Source organism: Procambarus clarkii, chromosome 59 (assembly GCF_040958095.1).
Source record: "Procambarus clarkii isolate CNS0578487 chromosome 59, FALCON_Pclarkii_2.0, whole genome shotgun sequence".
Classification (NCBI taxonomy): Eukaryota; Metazoa; Arthropoda; class Malacostraca; order Decapoda; family Cambaridae; genus Procambarus; species Procambarus clarkii.
Window position 1 is genome coordinate 25,614,355 of NC_091208.1, and position 21,935 is coordinate 25,636,289.

The 21,935-nt window shown below is 45.1% G+C and overlaps 1 protein-coding gene across 1 annotated transcript; it reads right to left on the reverse strand.

The window, feature by feature from the left end:
• Positions 1-7,926: 7,926 nt before the first annotated feature.
• LOC138353753 (undifferentiated embryonic cell transcription factor 1-like) lies at positions 7,927-18,970 on the reverse strand. The gene is made up of 2 exons (XM_069307151.1): positions 18,893-18,970; positions 7,927-9,135 (listed from the first exon to the last, which is right to left on the reverse strand). The coding sequence occupies exons 1-2, from the start codon at positions 18,968-18,970 to the stop codon at positions 7,927-7,929; spliced, it is 1,287 nt and encodes a 428-aa protein (XP_069163252.1).
• Between the last annotated feature and the right edge of the window lie 2,965 nt (positions 18,971-21,935).

A 21,935-nucleotide genomic window follows, 5' to 3' on the forward strand; every position in this document is an offset into this window, starting at 1 on the left:
CCTGCTGGATTTGCACGGAAAGTTTGGAGACGAAACATGGTGAAATTAGCAAATAAAGGTACACGAATATTCAATAATGAAATGTCAGAAACAGGACAACGTGGCAACTGGCACCTATCCTGTGTGATCTTTAACAATTAACGTTAAGTGAAAGATATTAAATGATTAAATTAAATCAAGGGCGCAGGAAATCTTGTACCCGGTACTCATGTAAGAGAATAAGGGCAAGAATATCCTACTAACAAATGAAACAAAGTTTCGAAAACAAATGAAACAGTTAAATGCTTCAAAAGTAAAATTGGTAGTCCAAGGATGTAGGCATACCTTGCCAAGTCTCTATAGGACATAAAGCAAGTTTTTCCTACTGAATTTAATATGATACTTACAGAATTAGCGAACTTTTGTGCTCTGAAAAAATAAGCTAATTCCCTACCGTTGTATGTATCATCATCTCTGACTGACGTGTAGGGGTGCGAGGTGTCAACTGGTGACGAGAACTGCTGCTGAGGTCCCAATTCAGCAACTAAAGTTCGAGCTAGAGGAACTATGGCCCTCTTTGTCCTCCTACAGTCAGATTGCAGAAGATTGGGTACTCTTGACCCGGGGCAGACCACAGTACCAGGGTACCAATATGATGATCTGTCAGAATGAGAAATATTCAAGGGACATAGATGGTAAACACGAGTAATAACAAGGAGGGAGAGATGACCAATTAAGAGTATGACTGCGGCCTACAGTCACCACGTAATCCAAAGTTGTCTCACCTTCACTAATGTTACTCTCGTAATGCACAATACACCGCACCTTATAAAAATGAAATTGAATGAAAAATAGTAAAGCTACGTTAACAAAGTTAAATACGCTTACCATCAATTACCACTTGGCACCAGTACCTGAGTGAAGCTCCTAGGACAGGCCCCCATATAACTTGTGACGGTAACGCGTTGGTGTTCGGCTGTTTAAGGCTAGGGGTATGGCCTCGTCACATAGTTATAAAAAAAAATAGAAAAACTGGAACTTCGTCTGTGGTAAGGTAAGGAGAAGACACACAAAACACAAGTAAAACTTTAACAATGAAATTTTAATTACGTTAAATAAATCAAAACATGAAAATAATGCACAAACAAATTCTTATAATAAAATCAATGAATCAAAATAATAAGAATACTTAAATGACACAATGAAAAGTTACGTTAAGGCAAAATAACAAGAAGTGCAACACAAAGGTAAGTGGGAAGTGCTGGAATATTGGCTTAAAGCCACCACCTCTCTCAGTACACGCTAACGTCTAGCTGTGAGGTGTGATGGCCACGAAAGCACTGAACATTCTGAGGACTGATGTTGGGGCGACCCCAGACATCAGGTAGTATGGGGGGCGAGTGCAGGTGCAGCCAGACCGGCGACCAATCAGCGCAGCCGGCAGCGATCAACATGTAGTTTGGTGATTTGGGTCCGAACAGGTGGCTGGCTGCATACGTTTTTGCTCACCCTGGCAAGCCTTGCTGGTGTTGTTGTCGTTGTTGGACATTTCTTCCATAGTCTTTTATATAATTGTGAAGACGTAATTATGGAGGGAAGAGCAGGCTCAATCTCTTGAAGGAGATTATCGTCACAATATATATATATATATATATATTATGTGACGGTGTTCCCCCCCTTATATTTCTCCCACGCCTGCAGTAAGAGTCATGTCCACTTTACCCAAGCGTTCTCTACGTCGCAGGCATCAATTTGATATATGTGGGAGAGTGGAGTGTTCTCGGAGAGCCGAGAAACTTGTGAAACAATAATATTTTGGCCTGTGGTTTAGGCCCTTTAGGAAGCCAAGATGGCGCTGGCTCTCCTGTTTCCCCGCCAAAACTGTGTGACGTCAGTGGCACCGGATTGGTCACCGACAGCAATGTGGCACAGGGAGCCAATGAAAACCCCCCGTGGTAAAAGTGACGTCACGAAGGAAGGGGGGTCCGGGCAGCGCGCCGCGTTGGCGCCATCAGTCAGACACGACACGTCAAGGAGGTTGGACGTGCGACGATTGGTCCTGTCAGTTTGACAGTTGTTTCCCGCTCCCGTGGATTTACGCGTCACCTGAAGTCTGCCAGTACTCTGTGAGGTCTTCCCTAGTTCATGTGTTGAACCAGAGAGGGAATCAACGGTTATTGAGCAACAAGTGCTCCAGGACAGGTACTGTGCAAGAGGAAGTGAAGTCTGTGCAGTGACGTAGGCGACGTCTGAGACAGTTCACCCATTCGTGATGGCGTAGTGGCTGACCAGAGCCACTGGGTAGCAGAGGAAGAAGAGGACTAGCTGGGAATCCGGATAACTGCAGCCGAGAAGTAGGCGGGCAGCCGTAGTTGGGAGAAGTCGACGGTCAGGAGACCGACTCCAACCCTACAAGAAGTCGAGGAGGAGCACGGACCTGCAGGGAAGAAGGCACGGAGACGACGCGCTAAACGGTGGGACGGCGAGTAGTTCCTGGAGGACACGACGACGTGTGTGTGTGGGGGTGTTCCCGACACCAGGACCAGGAGCTACAACTCAACTCTCATCGGAGGATAGGTGGAAGTAGGTGTTTCTAGTTTCCCTCCCCATTCCCCTTTAGTCAGCTATACTATTCGGCTATATTATCTAGCCTGAGGATTTTATATGTCGTGAGCAAGTCTCACCCATGTCACAGTAAGGCACCAGTGTGCAGAATAGTACTATCAAGAGTACTTATAATATTCATGTTTATTATTGGTGTGTACAGGCACCCGGAACAAGTGATAAATTTACTGTGTTTTGTATGTCTTACAGGAGACTTTAATGTGAACATATAGTGAGAAATTATATATAATATTATGCCAGTATTTGGAAGTTAGGCTATGTGCCCAGTAACTATTTATTTACCATTTATTGATGTCTGATTTATCTATATTATATATATCTATGTTCATGCATTGAATATTCATTTGCGAGTGCAGTGATTTATTGTGTTATCGCCCACGAAAGGAAGTACTGAGAACTCCAGTGTTAAATACTTCATAAGATATCATTGAATGAAGGGCAGTGTAAAACCGTTACAGTGAATTATTGTTGCATTTATTATAGAAACGATTGTTTAAGCCCGAGAACAGTGTAGCGAAGTAATACGTGCTATTGTTGCAAATATCGAGTGTGCGAGCTTCTAGTGATCTTTGAGAACTTAAAGAAACAGCGCGCGTGACGCCAGATAAACAAGCAATAAACTTTCGCGCGGAGCCAGGCGCTCAGCTGATCGTGACATTGACGAGAGGGGGGAGGTGTTGCCACTTAGTGAGTGCATAATATACATGGGAACGAGCGACTCCTGCCAGGATCAGCTGATTTATTTATTGATATGACCTTGTGACATCTTTCATGAATTTTAAGTAAAATACAAAATACTTTTGTGTTTATATCATCCCCTCCATTTATCTTGTGGCTATATTATACTGGAAAGCAAAGAGTGATAAAAGTAAGTACCTGCCTGATTCCTGATCTATTGAGTGTGACCTTGCCAAGGTTACCACTAATTCAACCAGTCCACTGACGTGTTACTGGACACAGAAAACACCAGTTGGCGACCTTGTGGTTAATAGTAAAGCCCTATTGTTGGGGCGGGCCACACAACAGTTAAGTGAACAAGAAGTGTGTTCCCACTCCTTCTCAATCAGAGGCCGGTTGGGATTGACTGGGATACTCTCCGGGCGTGCAGTGGCGCCGAGAGGAATAGAGTGAAGACCCGCAGGGCTACGGTGAGTGACCTTGAGCATAACTGTTGCTTACCGAGGAACAACAGGTAAAGGTGATAACCCCAACATTGGCGACCTTGCCAGGATAAAGTACAGTTAAGGTTGCTCACCGAGTAGAGAGAGAGAACTGTGATACCCCCAACAATATATATATATATATACATATATATATATATATATATATATATATATATATATATATATATATATATATATATATATATATATATATATATATATATATATATATATATTAGTATATTTTGGTAGCAGTCTTTCCTGTAGACATATATTATTAAATATGACCAAAAAAGTAAGATTAATAATTCTAACACGAATTTTCTCAATCTTTCGTACATTTCGTTTCACTGTTGGAGGTAAATCAAAAATCAATTCTCCAAAATTCATTTTTATTTCTAGTCTGACGCGACACGAGCGCGTTTCGTAAAACTTATAACATTTTCAAAGACTTTAGTTCACAAATACACAACTGAATAGAACTTACGCATCTCCGATATTATATCTACATTTGAGTGAGGTGGAAGGGGTGATGTGGCATTAACACAAGACAGAACAAGATGTGGTATTAATAGGGTATTAATTTCATCAACACAAGACAGAACAAGAGTATTAATAGGGTATTAATTTCATCAACACAAGACAGAACACGAAACAATGGATATTGATATATATAATATATATATATTAATATATATAATATATATATATTATAAAAAGGAATAGGGGTGATAGAAGAAAATATGAGTGTTCAGTGAGAATCCACAAGGTTTTCTCTGAATACTTTTTATTTTCTTCGAGGCTATGGGGCCCTACAATTGCACCAGAAGTGGTACCCCTATATATATATATATATATATATATATATATATATATATATATATATATATATATATATATATATATATATATATATATATATATATATATGAATTAATAATTAATGTGTATAATTAATACATTTATATATTCATATTTAATTAATATTTGGTCTGTATTAATATTTCGATGTATTGTGTTAGGTGTTTGGGAGGTGCTTGTGTGAACGTGGTGTTGTGTGGACCACTGGCCTAGTGTCTGTTGTGTGTGTGTGTGTGTGTGTGTGTAATTACCTAAGTGTATTTACCTAAGTGTAGTTACAGGATGAGAGCTACGCTCGTGGTGTCCCGTCTTCCCAGCACTCTTTGTCATATAACGCTTTGAAACTACTGACGGTCTTGGCCTCCACCACCTTCTCACTTAACTTGTTCCAACCGTCTACCACTCTATTTGCGAAGGTGAATTTTCTTATATTTCTTCGGCATCTGTGTTTAGCTAGTTTAAATCTATGACCTCTTGTTCTTGAAATTCCAGGTCTCAGGAAGTCTTCCCTGTCGATTTTATCAATTCCTGTTACTATTTTGTATGTAGTGATCATATCACCTCTTTTTCTTCTGTCTTCTAGTTTTGGCATATTTAATGCTTCTAACCTCTCCTCGTAGCTCTTGCCCTTCAGTTCTGGGAGCCACTTAGTAGCATGTCTTTGCACCTTTTCCAGTTTGTTGATGTGCTTCTTAAGATATGGGCACCACACAACAGCTGCATATTCTAGCTTTGGCCTAACAAAAGTCATGAACAATTTCTTTAGTATATCGCCATCCATGTATTTAAATGGAATTCTGAAGTTAGAAAGCATAGCATAGGCTCCTTGCACAATATTCTTTATGTGGTCCTCAGGTGATAGTTTTCTATCTAGAACCACTCCTAGATCTCTTTCTTTATCAGAATTCTTTAAAGATTTCTCACATAATATATAGGTTGTGTGGGGTCTATGTTCTCCTATTCCACATTCCATAACATGACATTATTAACATTAAATTCCATTTGCCAAGTGGTGCTCCATATACTTATTTTGTCCAGGTCTTTTTGAAGGGCATGACAGTCATCTAAATTTCTTATCCTTCCTATTATCTTAGCATCATCAGCAAACATGTTCATATAATTCTGTATACCAACTGGTAGATCATTTATGTACACAATAAACATCACTGGTGCAAGAACTGAACCCTGTGGTACTCCACTTGTGACATTTCTCCATTCTGATACATTGCCTCTGATTACTGCCCTCATTTTTCTATCAGTCAGAAAATTTTTCATCCATGATAGAAGCTTACCTGTCACCCCTCCAATATTTTCCAGTTTCCAGAACAACCTCTTATGTGGAACTCTGTCGAAAGCCTTTTTTAGGTCCAGATAGATGCAGTCAACCCAACCATCTCTTTCCTGTAATATCTCTGTGGCTCGATCATAGAAACTGAGTAAATTCGATACACAGGATCTTCCAGATCGAAAACCATACTGTCTGTCTGATATTATATCATTTCTGTGTGTGTGTGTGTGTGTGTGTGTGTGTGTGTGTGTGTGTGTGTGTGGTGTGTGTGTGTGTGTGTGTGTGTGTGTGTGTGTGTGTGTGTGTGTGTGTGTGTGTGTGTGTGTGTGTGTGTGTGTGTGTGTGTGTGTGTGTGTGTAGTGTGTAGTGTGTGTGTGTATGTGTGTGTGTGTGTGTGTGTGTGTGTGTGTGTGTGTGTGTGTGTGTGTGTGTGTGTGTGTGTGTGTGTGTGTGTGTGTGTGTGTGTGTATGTGTGTGTGTACTTACCTAGATGTGCTTTCTGGGGTTGAGCTCTGGCTCTTTGGACCCGCCTCACAACTGTCAAGTGTGCGTCTTGTGCTACAGGACAGCCAACCCTTACGGGTGTGACTGCCAATGTTTATTATCATAAATGTTCTATGTTATTATTTATATTTGCAAAGAACATCTGCGTATGTTCTAGTTTCTGAAGTTCTTTATTCATGTTATAAGACTTTGTGTTAATACCCCGAGAGGGTATAGTTAGCGTGTTGATATAAGTTGGTAGTGTGTAGTTGCCCTGTAGGGGTGGACTAGCTGCCTGCCGTACTGCTCTGGTGTATTTTGTGGAGTGAGGAGGGAACGTTGTGTGCTCTGATGAGATACTTGTATTTCCAAGTTTTTATTCTATATCGAGTAAGGTAAGACAGTGATTGTTATTGCACTACGGGCTCGCCATAGCCCGTGCTACTTGGAACTTTTTGTTCCAGGTAGCGAATCTTAAACAACAACAACAATGATTATTTGTGAATGATTGTCTTCAAATTATCAGTGTATATTTATATAATTTTTTTTGACTTGTTAATCTCGTGGTTAAGTGACGTGATATATTTTTCCTTTGTGGGGACTTGTGGTATACCCCCCCCCCGAGTCTTACTAGGGGGGAGGAGGGTATACCACGAGTCTTACTAGGGGGGGGAGGGTATACCACGAGTCTTACTAGGGGGGAGGAGGGTATACCACGAGTCTTACTTGGGGGGGGGGAGGGGGTATACCAGGAGTCTTACTAGGGGGGGGGGAGGGGGTATACCACGAGTCTTACTAGGGGGGGGGAGGGAGGGTATACCACGAGTCTTACTAGGGGGGGGGGTCATGACATTACCATAGAAGTGGTCCCAGTTGTCAATGAATACTAATATATTTAATGTTAAATATTTGTCTAATCAGCAACAGACTCCAATTGCCCAAATTAGCCACATTTTTTTAACTGCCGTTCCTGGAACGATGACACGTATCATCCCACCCCCCCCCCCCTTGCTCCTAACTCCTGATTTAAACTTGTATATTAGAGCTAATATATTTTAAACTTTTATTATATTTTAAACTTTTCAACCATAACTCCTCCTTCCTCTGGAAACACAAACCGTAACTGTCTCTATTTCCCGCTTGTTACAACTTGTAATAAAGTTGTTACATTTTGGCTTAACGTGTTTATGACGTATTAGAACGTTGTTACAACTTGCTATATTGGTTGTTATAACTGGTTAGATGTTAAAACTTGTCCGAACGTTGTACCAACGTCGTAGTTTCGGTGTGTTTGGCGGGTCTTCATTACGTCCGTCGTTAAACGGACGTATTTCTTCCCATTACCAGCCACAGTATCATACACCATTGTTAAGAATAACCCTCAGTTCCCGCCCCCCCCCCCCCCCGGACAGCAAACTCTTAGCCTGTTTTCCCTCTCTGGCAAAAAGTCCTGTCAAATACCTCGTCTGAAAATCTACACAACCTAAATTCTCTTACTTTATTCCCAGTCGTTGTCCTACTTGGAGACTATGCACTTATATTTTTGCAGCGCTCATCGTCTAACCAAGTGTAGGCCTGTGAAAATCTAAGAGGATCGGCAGATTTCGTCACGGTAAACTTCGGGATTTTATTTGTGATAATTTTCCACTTGCCAGCATTCTTTGTGGCGAGGCTCGGGTGGTCCACCTCGGGCGAGGTTGGTGTGGTCCACCTCGGGCGAGGCCCGGGTGGTCCACCTCGGGCGAGGTTGGTGTGGTCCACCTCGGGCGAGGCCCGGGTGGTCCACCTCGGGCGAGGTTGGTGTGGTCCACCTCGGGCGAGGCTCGCGTGGTCCACCTCGGGCGAGGCCCGGGTGGTCCACCTCGGGCGAGGCTCGCGTGGTCCACCTCGGGCGAGGCTCGCGTGGTCCACCTCGGGCGAGGCTCGCGTGGTCCACCTCGGGCGAGGCTCGCGTGGTCCACCTCGGGCGAGGCTCGCGTGGTCCACCTCGGGCGAGGCTGGTGTGGTCCACCTCGGGCGAGGCTCGGGTGGTCCGCCTCGGGCGAGGCTCGCGTGGTCCACCTCGGGCGAGGCTCGCGTGGTCCACCTCGGGCGAGGCTCGCGTGGTCCACCTCGGGCGAGGCTCGCGTGGTCCACCTCGGGCGAGGCTGGCGTGGTCCACCTCGGGCGAGGCTGGCGTGGTCCACCTCGGGCGAGGCTGGCGTGGTCCACCTCGGGCGAGGCTGGCGTGGTCCACCTCGGGCGAGGCTGGCGTGGTCCACCTCGGGCGAGGCTGGCGTGGTCCACCTCGGGCGAGGCTGGCGTGGTCCGCCTCGGGCGAGGCTCGGGTGGTCCGCCTCGGGCGAGGCTCGGGTGGTCCGCCTCGGGCGAGGCTCGCGTGGTCCACCTCGGGCGAGGCTCGCGTGGTCCACCTTTGGCGAGGCCCGCGTGGTCCACCTCGGGCGAGGCCCGCGTGGTCCACCTCGGGCGAGGCCCGCGTGGTCCACCTCGGGCGAGGCCCGCGTGGTCCACCTCGGGCGAGGCCCGCGTGGTCCACCTCGGGCGAGGCCCGCGTGGTCCACCTCGGGCGAGGCCCGCGTGGTCCACCTCGGGCGAGGCTCGGGTGGTCCGCCTCGGGCGAGGCCCGGGTGGTCCACCTCGGGCGAGGCCCGGGTGGTCCACCTCGGGCGAGGCCCGGGTGGTCCACCTCGGGCGAGGCCCGGGTGGTCCACCTCGGGCGAGGCCCGGGTGGTCCACCTTGGGCACCACACACTGGCTAAGGTAATTGTCCACTTTCCTTAGTATGAGGAACGGCACCTTAGAGAACGCCCTCCGCCATCACCTTGCTATGCACACTCTCCTTCCTAGTACACAACAGGAGTTTCAACAAGTACGATCTCTCTCATGACGACTTGAGAGTATGTGTAGTATGCCTTTGAATTAGTAGAAGTATTGTTAATGGTATTAGAAGTTGTAGTAGTGTTATTAGTACTGGTATATGATGTGTATATGTGACAGTCCTCACCAGAATGCCACCCCCCCCCACACACACACATACATGCGCTGAACGGTAACCATGACCAAACACACTGGGGGGGCCTGTGGCTGAGTGGACAGCGCATGAGACTCGTAATCCTAGGGTCCGGGTTCTATCCCCGGCGATGGCGGGAAATAAATGGACAGAGTTTATTACACCCTGATGCCCCTGCTACCTAGCAGTAAATAGGTACCTGGGACAGTTGATACGGGCTACTTCCTGGGGGTTTGTGTGTGTGGAAAAAAATTGATTGACAGTTGAGAGGCGGGCCCAAAGAGCAGAGCTCAACCCCCTCAAGCACAACTAGGTGAATACAATCTTGTGGTCGTCTCCATCCTGTAGTAGTGATAGACTACTGTAGAATGGACTCCTACAACACCTAAGAAGGATTTAAATTTTCCTGCCTCTGTTTAAGATACTCTGGATACTCCCATATTGGCATGTATATATATTTTGAGAATTAAAATGTAAACATTTTGTTAACGACTCGTCATATTTGTGTGTGTGGAGGCGGAGGCGTTCCTCAGGCGCCAGTAATGAAGAGAAGCGTCAGCAGCAGTTGTGGCGCCGTGTGCCGGCCGGAGCAACACCGGCTGACCAGTGATTTACATTGGAAAAGTTGTCATTGTGAGGCGGCGCCTATATTGGATGGTAGGAGGTCACGGAGGGTGTAGCCCGACCTGTGTGCTCAGGCTACACTATACACTGTGGGCCGCTGGTGTATACTGGCTAGTCTACACCACTGTACACTGAGGGCTGCTGGTGTATACTGGCTAGTCTACACCACTGTACACTGAGGGCCGCTGGTGTATACTCACTAGTCTACACCACTGTACACTGAGGGCCGCTGGTGTATACTGGCTAGCCTACACCACTGTACACTGTGGGACGCTGGTGTATACTGGCTAGTCTACACCACTCTACACTGTGGGACGCTGGTGTATACTCACTAGTCTACCAATCGCATCAATAGTATACTAAGAATAGTGTTCATCAGCCAAGTTAAGCCAAGAATCACATCAACACGCCAGGCTGTTCCAGTGACTAGAGTCTAACGACCTCGTTAAGGCCTGGAAAATATGGAATGTATATTAGGTGACTGGAACATGGAACACGTCTTTAATGCTTCCATGTTGCCAACTTTTGCTGACTTCCTGTCGTAATTCACACAACTTTCCGGGCCGCGAACCCCCATGTAATGATGCCCGCCGACCTCACCATCACCCTGATATAAAATTTTTGTTAAAAAATTTGATAATTATTCGTATCAATAGCTTTGAAGTTTTTATATATAATGGTTTAGGTGAAGCTAGAGAGGGAATGTCTTGACTCGTGTGAGGAATAGAAAAGCATATATGGTCGCGGTAGTATGGATAGGTTCGTTGTCGATTCACAGTCGGGAATCCAGGGTTCGAATCCCGGACGGGACAAATATGGTTGGGCACGTTTCCTTTCACTTAATAAGCCTATTCCAACCCGTCCTCCAAACAAAGACCCAAAAGTGATTCCATGTACCCGCCAAACCAACTGTTTAAGGATTAAAAAACGGTTTACACACGACTCTCAACTGCTGACGTTCGAACATATCCGGAACAAGTGCTTCACTGACGAATTTTGTTAGAATCACAACGCTGTAAATGCTTCATCCACGTACCACAAAATACAAATAATCGCCAACAGAACCTAAACACTTAACCTATGCCTATATATGCATAATGTGCTAATATATTATAATATTAATTTAAGAACATAAGAACAAAGGCAACTGCAGAAGGCCTATTGGCCCATACGAGGCAGTTCCTATTTATAACCACCCAATCCCACTCATATACATAAGAACATAAGAACAAAGGTAACTGCAGAAGGCCTATTGGCCCATACAAGGCAGCTCCTATCTATTACCACCCAATCCCACTCATTACTTGTCCAACCCGTGCGTGAAACAATCGAGGGACCCCACCTCCACCACGTTACGCGGCAATTGGTTCCACAAATCAGCAACCCTGTTACTGAACCAGTATTTACCCAAGTCTGTCCTAAATCGAAACTTGTCCAATATATACCCATTGTTTCGTGTTCTGTCTTGTGTTGATATTTTTAATACCCTATTAATATAGTCACAGGCAGTCACAGTGAGAGGTTGTGTTAGCTGGAGCTCTGATTCTAATAACATTATTATTGCAATAATGGAAGGATTAGTGAAGGATTTGGTGAGTCTGGTTGGAGCTCTGAGAGCAGAGATGGATTCCCTGCGGGAGGAGGTACGACGGTTGAGACTTCGGGAGGAAACGAAGGAGGAGGCCAGTGTTGACGGGACCTCATTAAGAAGGACTGACGGGACCAGTATTAAGAAGTCCTCGTCTTGGCAAGTTGTGAAAGACAGGGGTCTTAAGAAGACCTTGGCAAAACCGACAACTAATAGCCTACACCTAAGGACTTTTAACGCATTTGACGTATTAGAGGACGAGTGCTGTGGTGAACCTGTTGTTCAACAAGGTGGCAAAGACAAAGTAACGAGGAGCATTGAAGCGCAGGTCCCTCAAACTGCTCGAAAGGAAAAGGGAGAATCGAAGCGAATTTTAGTTGTGGGAGATTCCCAGGTGAGGTATTTAGACAGAACGTTTTGTGCCAGAGATAGGGGGAACAGATTAAGGGTTTGCTATCCGGGAGCTGGAATTGGTGATATTGTTGGAAACATGAATGATATTAAGAACATAAGAACAAAGGCAACTGCAGAAGGCCTACTGGCCCACACGAGGCAGCCCCTATTCTATAACCACCCAATCCCACTCATATACTTGTCCAACTCGCGCTTGAAACAATCGAGGGACACCACCTCCACCACGTTAGACGGCAATTGGTTCCACAAATCAACAACCCTGTTACTGAACCAGTATTTACCCAAGTCTTTCCTAAATCTAAACTTATCCAATTTATACCCATTGTTTCGTGTTCTGTCTTGTGTTGATATTTTTAATACCCTATTAATATCCCCCCTGTTATGTCCATTCATCCACTTGTAAACCTCTATCATGTCACCCCTAACTCTTCGCCTTTCCAGTGAATGCAACTTAAGCTTTGTTAATCTTTCTTCATATGAAAGATTTCTAATTTGGGGAATTAACTTAGCCATCCTACGTTGGACACGTTCAAGTGAATTTATATCCATTCTATGATACGGCGACCAAAACTGAACTGCATAATCTAAATGGGGCCTAACCAGAGCAAGATATAGCTTAAGAACCACACCAGGTGTCTTGTTACTAACGCTTCGATTAATAAATCCCAGTGTCCTATTCGCCTTATTACAAACATTCATGCATTGATCCTTTTGTTTTAAATTCTTACTAATCATAACTCCCAGATCCCTTTCGCAATCCGACTTCGCAATCTCAACACCATCTAGCTCGTATCTTGTAACTCATCATTGAGTAAAAGATACATTAATGATGTATGATCATTACCTAGCCTCAGAACTTTACATTTATCAGCATTAAACTGCATTTGCCAATCATTTGACCATTTCAAAACCCTATCTAGATCAACTTGAAGTGATAGTGAGTCCTCCTCCGAATTAATTTCCCTACCGATTTTCGTATCATCGGCAAATTTGCAAATGTTGCTACTCAAACCTGAATGTAAATCATTTATATATATTATAAACAACAGAGGTCCCAGGACAGAGCCCTGAGGCACCCCACTTACAACATTTTCCCACTCTGACTTAACCCTATTTATACTAACTCTGTTTCCTTTGGAATAGCCATGCCCTAATCCAAGTTAATATAGCACCTCCAATAACATGAGCTTCTATTTTTTTAATTAATCTTTCATGTGGCACTGTATCAAAAGCTTTGCTAAAGTCAAGGTACACAACATCACAATCCTTACCACTATCAACTGCCTCAACTATGCTGGAATAAAAAGTTAGCAAATTTGTTAAGCATGAACGGCCATTTGTAAAACCATGTTGCGACTCATTTATTAATTTATGTTTTTCAAGATGAAGACAAATTGTATTTGCAATTATTGATTCAAGTAACTTTCCCACAATAGACGTTAGGCTAATTGGCCGATAGTTTGACGCAAGTGATCTATCTCCTTTCTTAAAAATTGGTACCACATTAGCTACCTTCCATGACTCTGGCACTCTGCCTGACTCTATTGATTTATTAAATATGGTAGACAGTGGCTCGGAAAGCTCCTCTTTGCATTCTTTAAGCACCCTGGCAAACACTTCATCCGGCCCTGGGGATTTGTTTGGTTTTAGTTTTTCTAATTGTTTAATTACATCCTCTCTGGTAACTGCTAAACTAGTCAACCTGTCCTCATCCCCACCCACATAGACTTGTTCGGCTGAAGGCATATTGTTAAGTTCTTCTTTAGTAAATACAGATATAAAATATTTGTTAAAAATACTACTCATCTCCTTGTCATTATCCGTTATTTGACCTGTCTCAGATTTTAATGGACCTATCCTTTCCCTAGTCTTAGTTCGATATAACTGAAAAAACCCTTTAGGATTTGACTTTGCTTGCTCTGCTATGCGAACTTCATAGTTTCTTTTTGCTTTCCTAATCTCTTTTTTAACATTTCTAACCAGTTGTATGAATTCCTGTTCTAACCTGACTTCCCCATTCTTAATCCTTTTGTACCAAGCTCTCTTTTTACCTATAAGGTTCTTTAAATTATTTGTTATCCACTTTGGGTCATTAGTATTCGATCTATTCAATATGTATGGTATACTACGTTCCTGTGCTTTGTTTAGAATATTCTTAAATAAGTTATATATTAAATCCACATCGAAATCCCCATTTACGTCACCTATCGCTGGGTTCATGTCTCGCTCCAAGCCCGGCCCACACCCCATACCCAAGAGTTTCCAATCTATTTGACCCAAAAAATTTCTTAGGCTATTAAAATCAGCTTTTCGAAAATCTGGCACTTTAACAGAATTTTCTCCTACAGGTCTATTCCATTCTATGCTAAATCTGATTACTTTGTGATCACTGTTCCCTAGCTCACTCCCTATTTCGATGTCATTAATTTGTGTTTCCCTGTTAGTTAACACTAAATCTAAAATATTATTTTCCCGCGTTGGTTCCTTATATTAATGTGTTGCGTAAGAAAGCAATCGTCAATTAATTCTAGAAAATCTTCTGCTTCACTATTCCCTGTTTTGTTCACCCAGTTTATTCCACTCAAATTAAAGTCACCCATGACGTAAATACTGTTAGATCTAGATGCTCTAGATATTTCATCCCATAGATGCTTTGCTTCCATTCTGTCTAAATTTGGTGGCCTATATATGACTCCTATTATAATATTATTTGCTTTTTCGTTTAATTCTATCCAAATAGTTTCTGTGTGTGGCTCAGTTTTGATTCCCTCTTTGAGACTACATTTCAAATTGTCCCTAACATATATGGCTACTCCCCCTCCTCGTCTAATATATCTATCTGTGTGAAATAGTTTAAATCCATTTATCTGATATTCAGCTAATAGTTCTCTATTTTCTACGTTCATCCACGTTTCGGTAAGTGCAATAATATCTATTTTTTCTGTGCAGACAAGAGCATTTAATTCATTAATTTTATTTCTTAGACTTCTACTGTTAGTGTAATATATCCTAAGTGAATTGTTATTTTGAGGCCCTTTTCTTTCCCTGATCATTTTGCCAATTCTTTTCTCCCACGAACACATAATTTTATTACCTCCTTCCTCCAAATCAATTCCCATACCACTATCTACTAACAATTTAAAACCAAACAAACACCTCTAACCACTGGTTCCAACGAGTTCGCAACAGCAACAACCCCAGCCCTCGATAGATGCACCCCATCACGAGCATACATTTCATTTCTTCCATAGAAGTGTTCCCAGTTGTCTATGAAAGATATTGCATTTGATTTGCAATATCTTTCCAGCCGGCAATTGACACCAAGTGCCCTCGACATCCATTCATTTCCCACTCCCTTTCTTGGAAGAATGCCACATATGATCGGGATTCCTCCCTTGCTCCTAACTAATTCTATGGCTGTTTTATACCTCTGAATCAGTTCCTCACTCCTAACTCGACCAACATCATTTCCTCCCACGCTAATGCAAATAATGGGATTGTTCCCATTTCCAGCCATAATATCATTCATGTTGTTTATAATATCACCAATGCCAGCTCCCGGATAGCAAACCCTTAACCTGTTCCCCCTATCTCTAGCACAAAACGTTCTATCCAAATACCTTATCTGGGAATCTCCCACAACTAATGTTTGCTTAGGTACTTCCTTTACTCTCTGAGGGGCCTGCGCTTCCTTGCTCTTCGTTGCTTTCCCTTTTGCGTGATCCGCAGTCTCACCACAGCACTCGTCCTCCAAAACGTCAAATGAATTAGAAGTTGCTATGGCGTTTGAAGGCGGCTTTATCAAAGTCTTCTTAAGGCCCCTGTCTTTCACAACTCTCCAAGACGAGGTCCCTTTACTACTGGTCTCCTCCTTCGTTACTTCTCGTTGTTCTTTCAGCTGACGCACCTCCTCCCGCAGAGAGTCCAACTCTGACCTCAGGGCTCCCACTAGAGTCACCAGGTCCTTCACTGCAACTTCCATATTGCTATGATAATATAACAACACTCAGGAGCTCCGGTTAACACACCCTCTCACTGAGACAAAAAAACATCACAATCTATTGATTTATTAAATATGGTAGACAGTGGCTCCGAAAGTTTCACTTTGCATTCTTTAAGCACCCTGGCAAACACTTCATCCGGCCCTGGGGATTTGTTTGGCTTTAGTTTTTCTAATTGTTTAATTACATCCTCCTTGGTAACTACTAAACTAGTCAACCTGTCCTCATCCCCACCCACATAGACTTGTTCGGCTGAAGGCATATTGTTAAGTTCTTCTTTAGTAAATACAGATATAAAATATTTGTTAAAAATACTACTCATCTCCTTGTCATTATCCGTTATTTGACCTGTCTCAGATTTTAATGGACCTATCTTTTCCCTAGTCTTAGTTCGATATAACTGAAAAAACTCTTTAGGATTTGACTTTGCTTGCTGTGCTATGCGAACTTCATAGTTTCTTTTTGCTTTCCTAATCTCTTTTTTAACATTTCTAACCAGTTGTACGAATTCCTGTTCTAAACTGACTTCCCCATTCTTAATCCTTTTGTACCAAGCTCTCTTTTTACCTATAAGGTTCTTTAAATTATTTGTTATCCACTTTGGGTCATTAGTATTCGATCTATTCAATTTGTATGGTATACTACGTTCCTGTGCTTTGTTTAGAATATTCTTAAATAAGTTATATATTAAATCCACATCGAAATCCCCTTTTACATCACCTATCGCTGGGTTCATGTCTCGCTCCAAGCCCGGCCCACACCCCATACCCAAGACTTTCCAATCTATTTGACCCAAAAAATTTCTTAGGCTATTAAAATCAGCTTTTCGAAAATCTGGCACTTTAACAGAATTTTCTCCTACAGGTCTATTCCATTCTATGCTAAATCTGATTACTTTGTGATCACTGTTCCCTAGCTCACTCTCTATTTCGATGTCATTAATTTGTGTTTCCCTGTTAGTTAACACTAAATCTAAAATATTATTTTCCCGCGTTGGTTCCTTAATGTGTTGCGTAAGAAAGCAATTGTCAATTAATTCTTGAAAATCTTCTGCTTCACTATTCCCTGTTTTGTTCACCCAGTTTATTCCACTAAAATTAAAGTCACCCATGACATAAATACTGTTAGATCTAGATGCTCTAGATATTTCATCCCATAGATGCTTTGCTTCCATTCTGTCTAAATTTGGTGGCCTATATATAACTCCTATTATTGGCCCAGGTGAGGCAGCTCCTATTTGTTGTCGACCATCAACACACCATCGTTCCCTCTCGCCTTGTGGCTGGTCTTAAGGCTCTTATACACCTTCCATTATCATGCTTTAAATGTTAAGAATGTTTCTTGCATTTGTAAATATTAGACTAAATTATAATGTTAATGTAAGCGCAGATGTTGATTGTCAGTTGATTGACAGTTGAGAGGTGGGACCAAAGAGCCAAAGCTCAACCCCCGTAAGCACAATTACGTAAATTAGATGACACGTGCTCACACGTGTTTGCTAATGCAAACAACACATTTATGTAAACAATGGTAAACATTGTCTTAGTAAGTGGTTGATGATGTTGTGAAAGACTGTATAAGACACGCTAGATGAGCCAAGTATGAGATCACTGACAACTTTCTGGCCTCCAACACTACTGCAGCAGGGAAATGAGAAAACTTTTAAACGCTTCTTAATTATGAAACAAAGTTCGAAGTTTAAACGTGTTTGTGTGAGTTTTTAGTGTTTTGTGTGTGTGTGTGTGTTCTCGCCTATTTGTGCCTGCAACATCGAGCTTGAACTCTTGGACCCAGTCTTTGTCGGCTAGAATTCACCATGTGTTAACTTTGTGAAAGAGAAAACATATACTCCCTTGAACATAATATTGTAGAATGTTCAATATTGACTGACTTTCATCCTCTTGGGATGAGGTATGCTGAGCTCCGTAACTCCTATATGAATACTGAAACACATTGATATATTGGACCCCTCCCTTTCGTCGTTGTCGTCGTGAGGGGCTTGGTGGGCGGCTGCCGGGGTGTGATGCTCCATGGGAGAGTCCTCTGTCCTTTTGGAGCCTTATACTCCTACTGCCTTCTTCACAAATTGTGCTGGAAGTCTCTCTCTCTTCCTTATGTTTCATTTTTCCTCCCCCCCCCCCCCTCCCCCCTCTTCTCCATTCTAATTGTCATTTCCCGCCGACTTTTTGCCCTTCTTGATTATTCTTCCGGACATCTTCTATTTTGACGCCCGGGTGTTTGTAGAGGCACACTCTCTCACCCGTAGAACTGTGGTACCCGACGTTGCAAGCGAGGGGACGCTTTTATTGTCAATCCTTGCCTTCGTTGCTGAACCCGATCTCGACGGACTGATGGTTCTTAAGGTGGCGATTGCGGGAAGTATACCCATGATGCACCCCTGGCCCCGCTTCCCGCCCCCCCCCCCCCCCCCCCACAGGCCACCCGACTAAGTCTTGTCGGGTGTCCTATCCTCTAATTGTGGCTCCATGGTGGGTATGTGGGTTTATTCGTCAATGAAATTATTATCTCGTAGTTTCTATGTCACTGAATGATCCTCTTATAACTTCCCAGGCTCGTGGGGTGGGCGACCAGGCCCCCGAGTCGGACTGTGTTGAAAGACCGGGCTCTGTAGCCCCCGCTACATTGGACCCAGACCAAGCTACTCCTTTAACCCTCCCGACTACCCCTTCTCTGCTCCTCTCCCTCCTCTGCGGTAGGGTTGAGCCCCAAGCCCCCAGTGGTGATCACCTGGAGCGGCTACTTCTCTCATTGTGACAACTGCGCCTTTTATCCCCCCCCCCCCAACTCCCTCTCACAGGAGGTGCTCGGCGCCGACCCCTCCACAGGTGCACTCACATGATTTCTTCCAATGCTAATACGTTCCACGCCTTGTTTGGTCCTGTTACATGGACTAAATACTTTGATCTCAACCATCTGGATTCTACACGTCCTGACGATTTTTTCCTCCATAAACACCTCGTAGATTCGGTAGATGCCTCTGTTACTTTTAACCCCCACACCCGTACTGGTACACGTGTCATTGCTGCTGCTCCTCAGGATGCCACTGCCCACTTAGCCGCATTGGGGAGACCCCTGTTAAAATGCCAGTATTGACACAGTTATCCTCCCACACCATATTGCGACTGGTGTTAGGGACCTGAAAGACTGTCACGAGGATATTAAACATATACTTGAAGCCCAAGGCCATTCTGTCCTCCAAGTTGATGCACTCACTCGACCCCCTCGTGGTCGTCGTCGTCAGCCTCTTCAAGTTGTGAAGATCACTTTTGATAGTAGAACCCTTCTGCCTTCTATAATTCTTGCTGGTGCCAGATGCTCCGTTCAGGAGGACATTCCCTTTCCTAGGCTTTGCAATAAGTGCTGGAAATTTGGGCATGGTGCCCTTAAATGCACAAGTTTAGTGTGTCTATGCCCCGTGGTGCCTCCTTGCCGTGGTGAGGGGCTCGCGTACACCTCCCTGGGACAGGTGTGGGTTGCCTGTGCCCCCTCTCCTGCCCCCTCTTTGGGTGGTGTACGTGCTGAAGGGCACCTTGTAGGGGCCTTGTGAGCCATCGGACCACCCGCTGGAGGGGTCACCTGTGAGAGGCCGCCCTGAGTGGATGGTTGGGTGTCCAGGCTAGGGCGATAGGGGGACTGGGGTCTTAGCACCAGTGTGGGAGAATGAACGAAGTAGTAGGACTCTCCTGTTGAAAAGGGGGAGCACCGTTGGGGACGACACACCCTTCCTGCACTGGCCCGCGCTCGGCCTCCCTGGCTGCCCTGGTAGGTGGTATCCCTTGGTTCCGGGTCCCATCCCTTGTATATTGGTTTGCTATATGGATGACGACTTGACTACTCCTAACCAGGCTCATGGGCTGGGCGACCAGGCCCCTGAGTCGGACCGTCCTGGAAGACCAGGATCTGTAGCCTCCGCTACAGAGCCCGGTTTAGGCCCAGACCGGACTCTTCCTCCCTGCTCCCCTCCCTCCTCTGTGTCGAGCCCCAAGCCTGCTGTGGTGACCGTCTCGTCCCCTTGCACGGCTCCATCTCTTCTTGCGACTACTGCACCTTTCAACCCGTCTCTCTCTACAGGTTCTCATCGCCGTACCCGCCACGGCCGCTCTCGTATGCTCCCTTCCCATCCTACTTCGTTCCATGCTTTGTTTGGTACTTAGTCCAAAGTACATGGACTAAGTACTTTGACCTCCAACCTTTGGACTCAACTCCTGACGATTTTTCCCTTCATAGGCATCTTGTCGATTCCATGAATGCCTCTGTCACCTTCAACCCCACTCGTCTTGGTACCCGTGTCGTTGCTGCTCCTTCTCAGGATGCGGCCACTCGCTTGGCCGCCTTATCCTGCCTTGGTGAAACCCCTGTTCGGGTCTCGAAGAACGCCCGGTTGAATGCCAGTGTGGGCACTGTTCTCCTCCCGCACCATGTTGCAACTGGTGTTAGGGATCTCAGGGACTGCCACGAGGATATCAAGCATATCCTCGAGGCCCAGGGTCATTCTGTCCTCCAGGTGGATACATTTACTCGTCCCCCTCGTGGTCATCGCCGTCTGCCTCTTCAGGTTGTGAAGGTTACCTTTGATGGTAGGTCCCTTCCGCCCTCTGTCATTCTTGCTGGTGTCAGGTGCTCCGTTCAGGAGTATATTCCATCTCCTCGGCTCTGCAGTAAGTGCTGGAAGTTTGGGCATGGTACCCTCAAAAGCTCTAGTCCTGTCTCTCTCTGCCCCCTGTGTGGAAGCGAGGGTCACTCTAAGTTGGAGTGCACTTCTCCCCAGGCCCGCTGCCTCAATTGCGGTGAGGCCCACCCTACCTTCTCCCGTGCGTGTATTCGTTACAAACTTGAGGCAGCTGTCCTCAACTTGAAGCACCGGGACCGTTTGTCGTTTCCTGAGGCTCGGCGCCAAGTTCATCGTCTCCCCTCTTTCGCCGGTGTCTCCTATGCTCGCGTGGTGCACTCTTCCTCTCCTCGTCCTTCCCGCCTTCCTCAGTATCACAACCGTTTCCGAGCCTTTGACCCGGACACGCCCACCACCACCTCCCGTTTCCCTCCGTTCTGTCCCGAAGGGTCCCCCTCCTGGTTCTCTGTCTAGGGTTCCCCTTCTTTCTACCCAGTCTGTCACGTCTCCTGTGTCTTCTATTTCCTCTCCTTCTAGTCCTCCTTCCCGTCCTTCTTCTCCGTCTCTTGGCTCTCCACGCCGCCTGACTGTACGGGCCGACGTCCATCGCTCTCCTGATGGTTGTGTTGTTCGCTCTCGCTCTTCTTCTCCTATCGAGACACTGGAGTCTGTTGCCCAGTTCGTTGCTGCTGGGACGCCTGTATCTTTGAGTCAGAAGCGGAAACCTGGCTCCTCTCTTTCCTCCTCCCCTGTCGGTAAGAAAGCTTCGCTTTCTTCTTCACCCCCTGTCTCTGATTCTATCATTCCTTCCCCTCCCGCTTCGGTGGTGGTGCCCCCCTGTTCCTACTGTGGGGGTTTCTTTAGCCCCCAGTTCCATCTCGGTTACTGCTCTTGCTGAGGTGCGCTCCCCTCTTTCTGCCCCCCCCCCCTCCTCCTCCCCTACCTTCTCCTCCAGACCCTGCTCGTCCACCTCTGGTCCGTCCTCCCGCTTCTTGCCCTCCTCCTTTACTCAGTTTACCTATGCCCCCTAACCCTGACTTCGCTGACCCTGATCCTGACTCTGTACTTTTTTAGCATGCTGTGTTCCTTCTTCACCTTTGTTTCTTCTTTGCTCTCTGTTGCTCTCATCTCTCTTTGCTGATGTCTTTTCTCGAGTGGAACATCCGTGGATTTTACGCCAATTTCCTTGACCTCCAACTTCTCATTTCACAATTTTCGCCCCTTTGTGTCTGTCTCCAGGAGCCGATGCTTGGTTCTCGTCCTGGTCGC

What these genes read in the sequence shown, in the direction of transcription:
- LOC138353753 (XM_069307151.1), bottom strand. Translation starts at nt 18,970, where the DNA reads ATGGTTGAGATCAAAGTATTTAGTCCATGTAACAGGACCAAACAAGGC. An exon ending in TTAGCATTGGAAGAAATCAT is followed by an intron (nt 9,136 to 18,892) that starts GTGAGTGCACCT and finishes GTGGTGCCCAAG; the next exon opens with GTGGACCACCCGGGCCTCGC.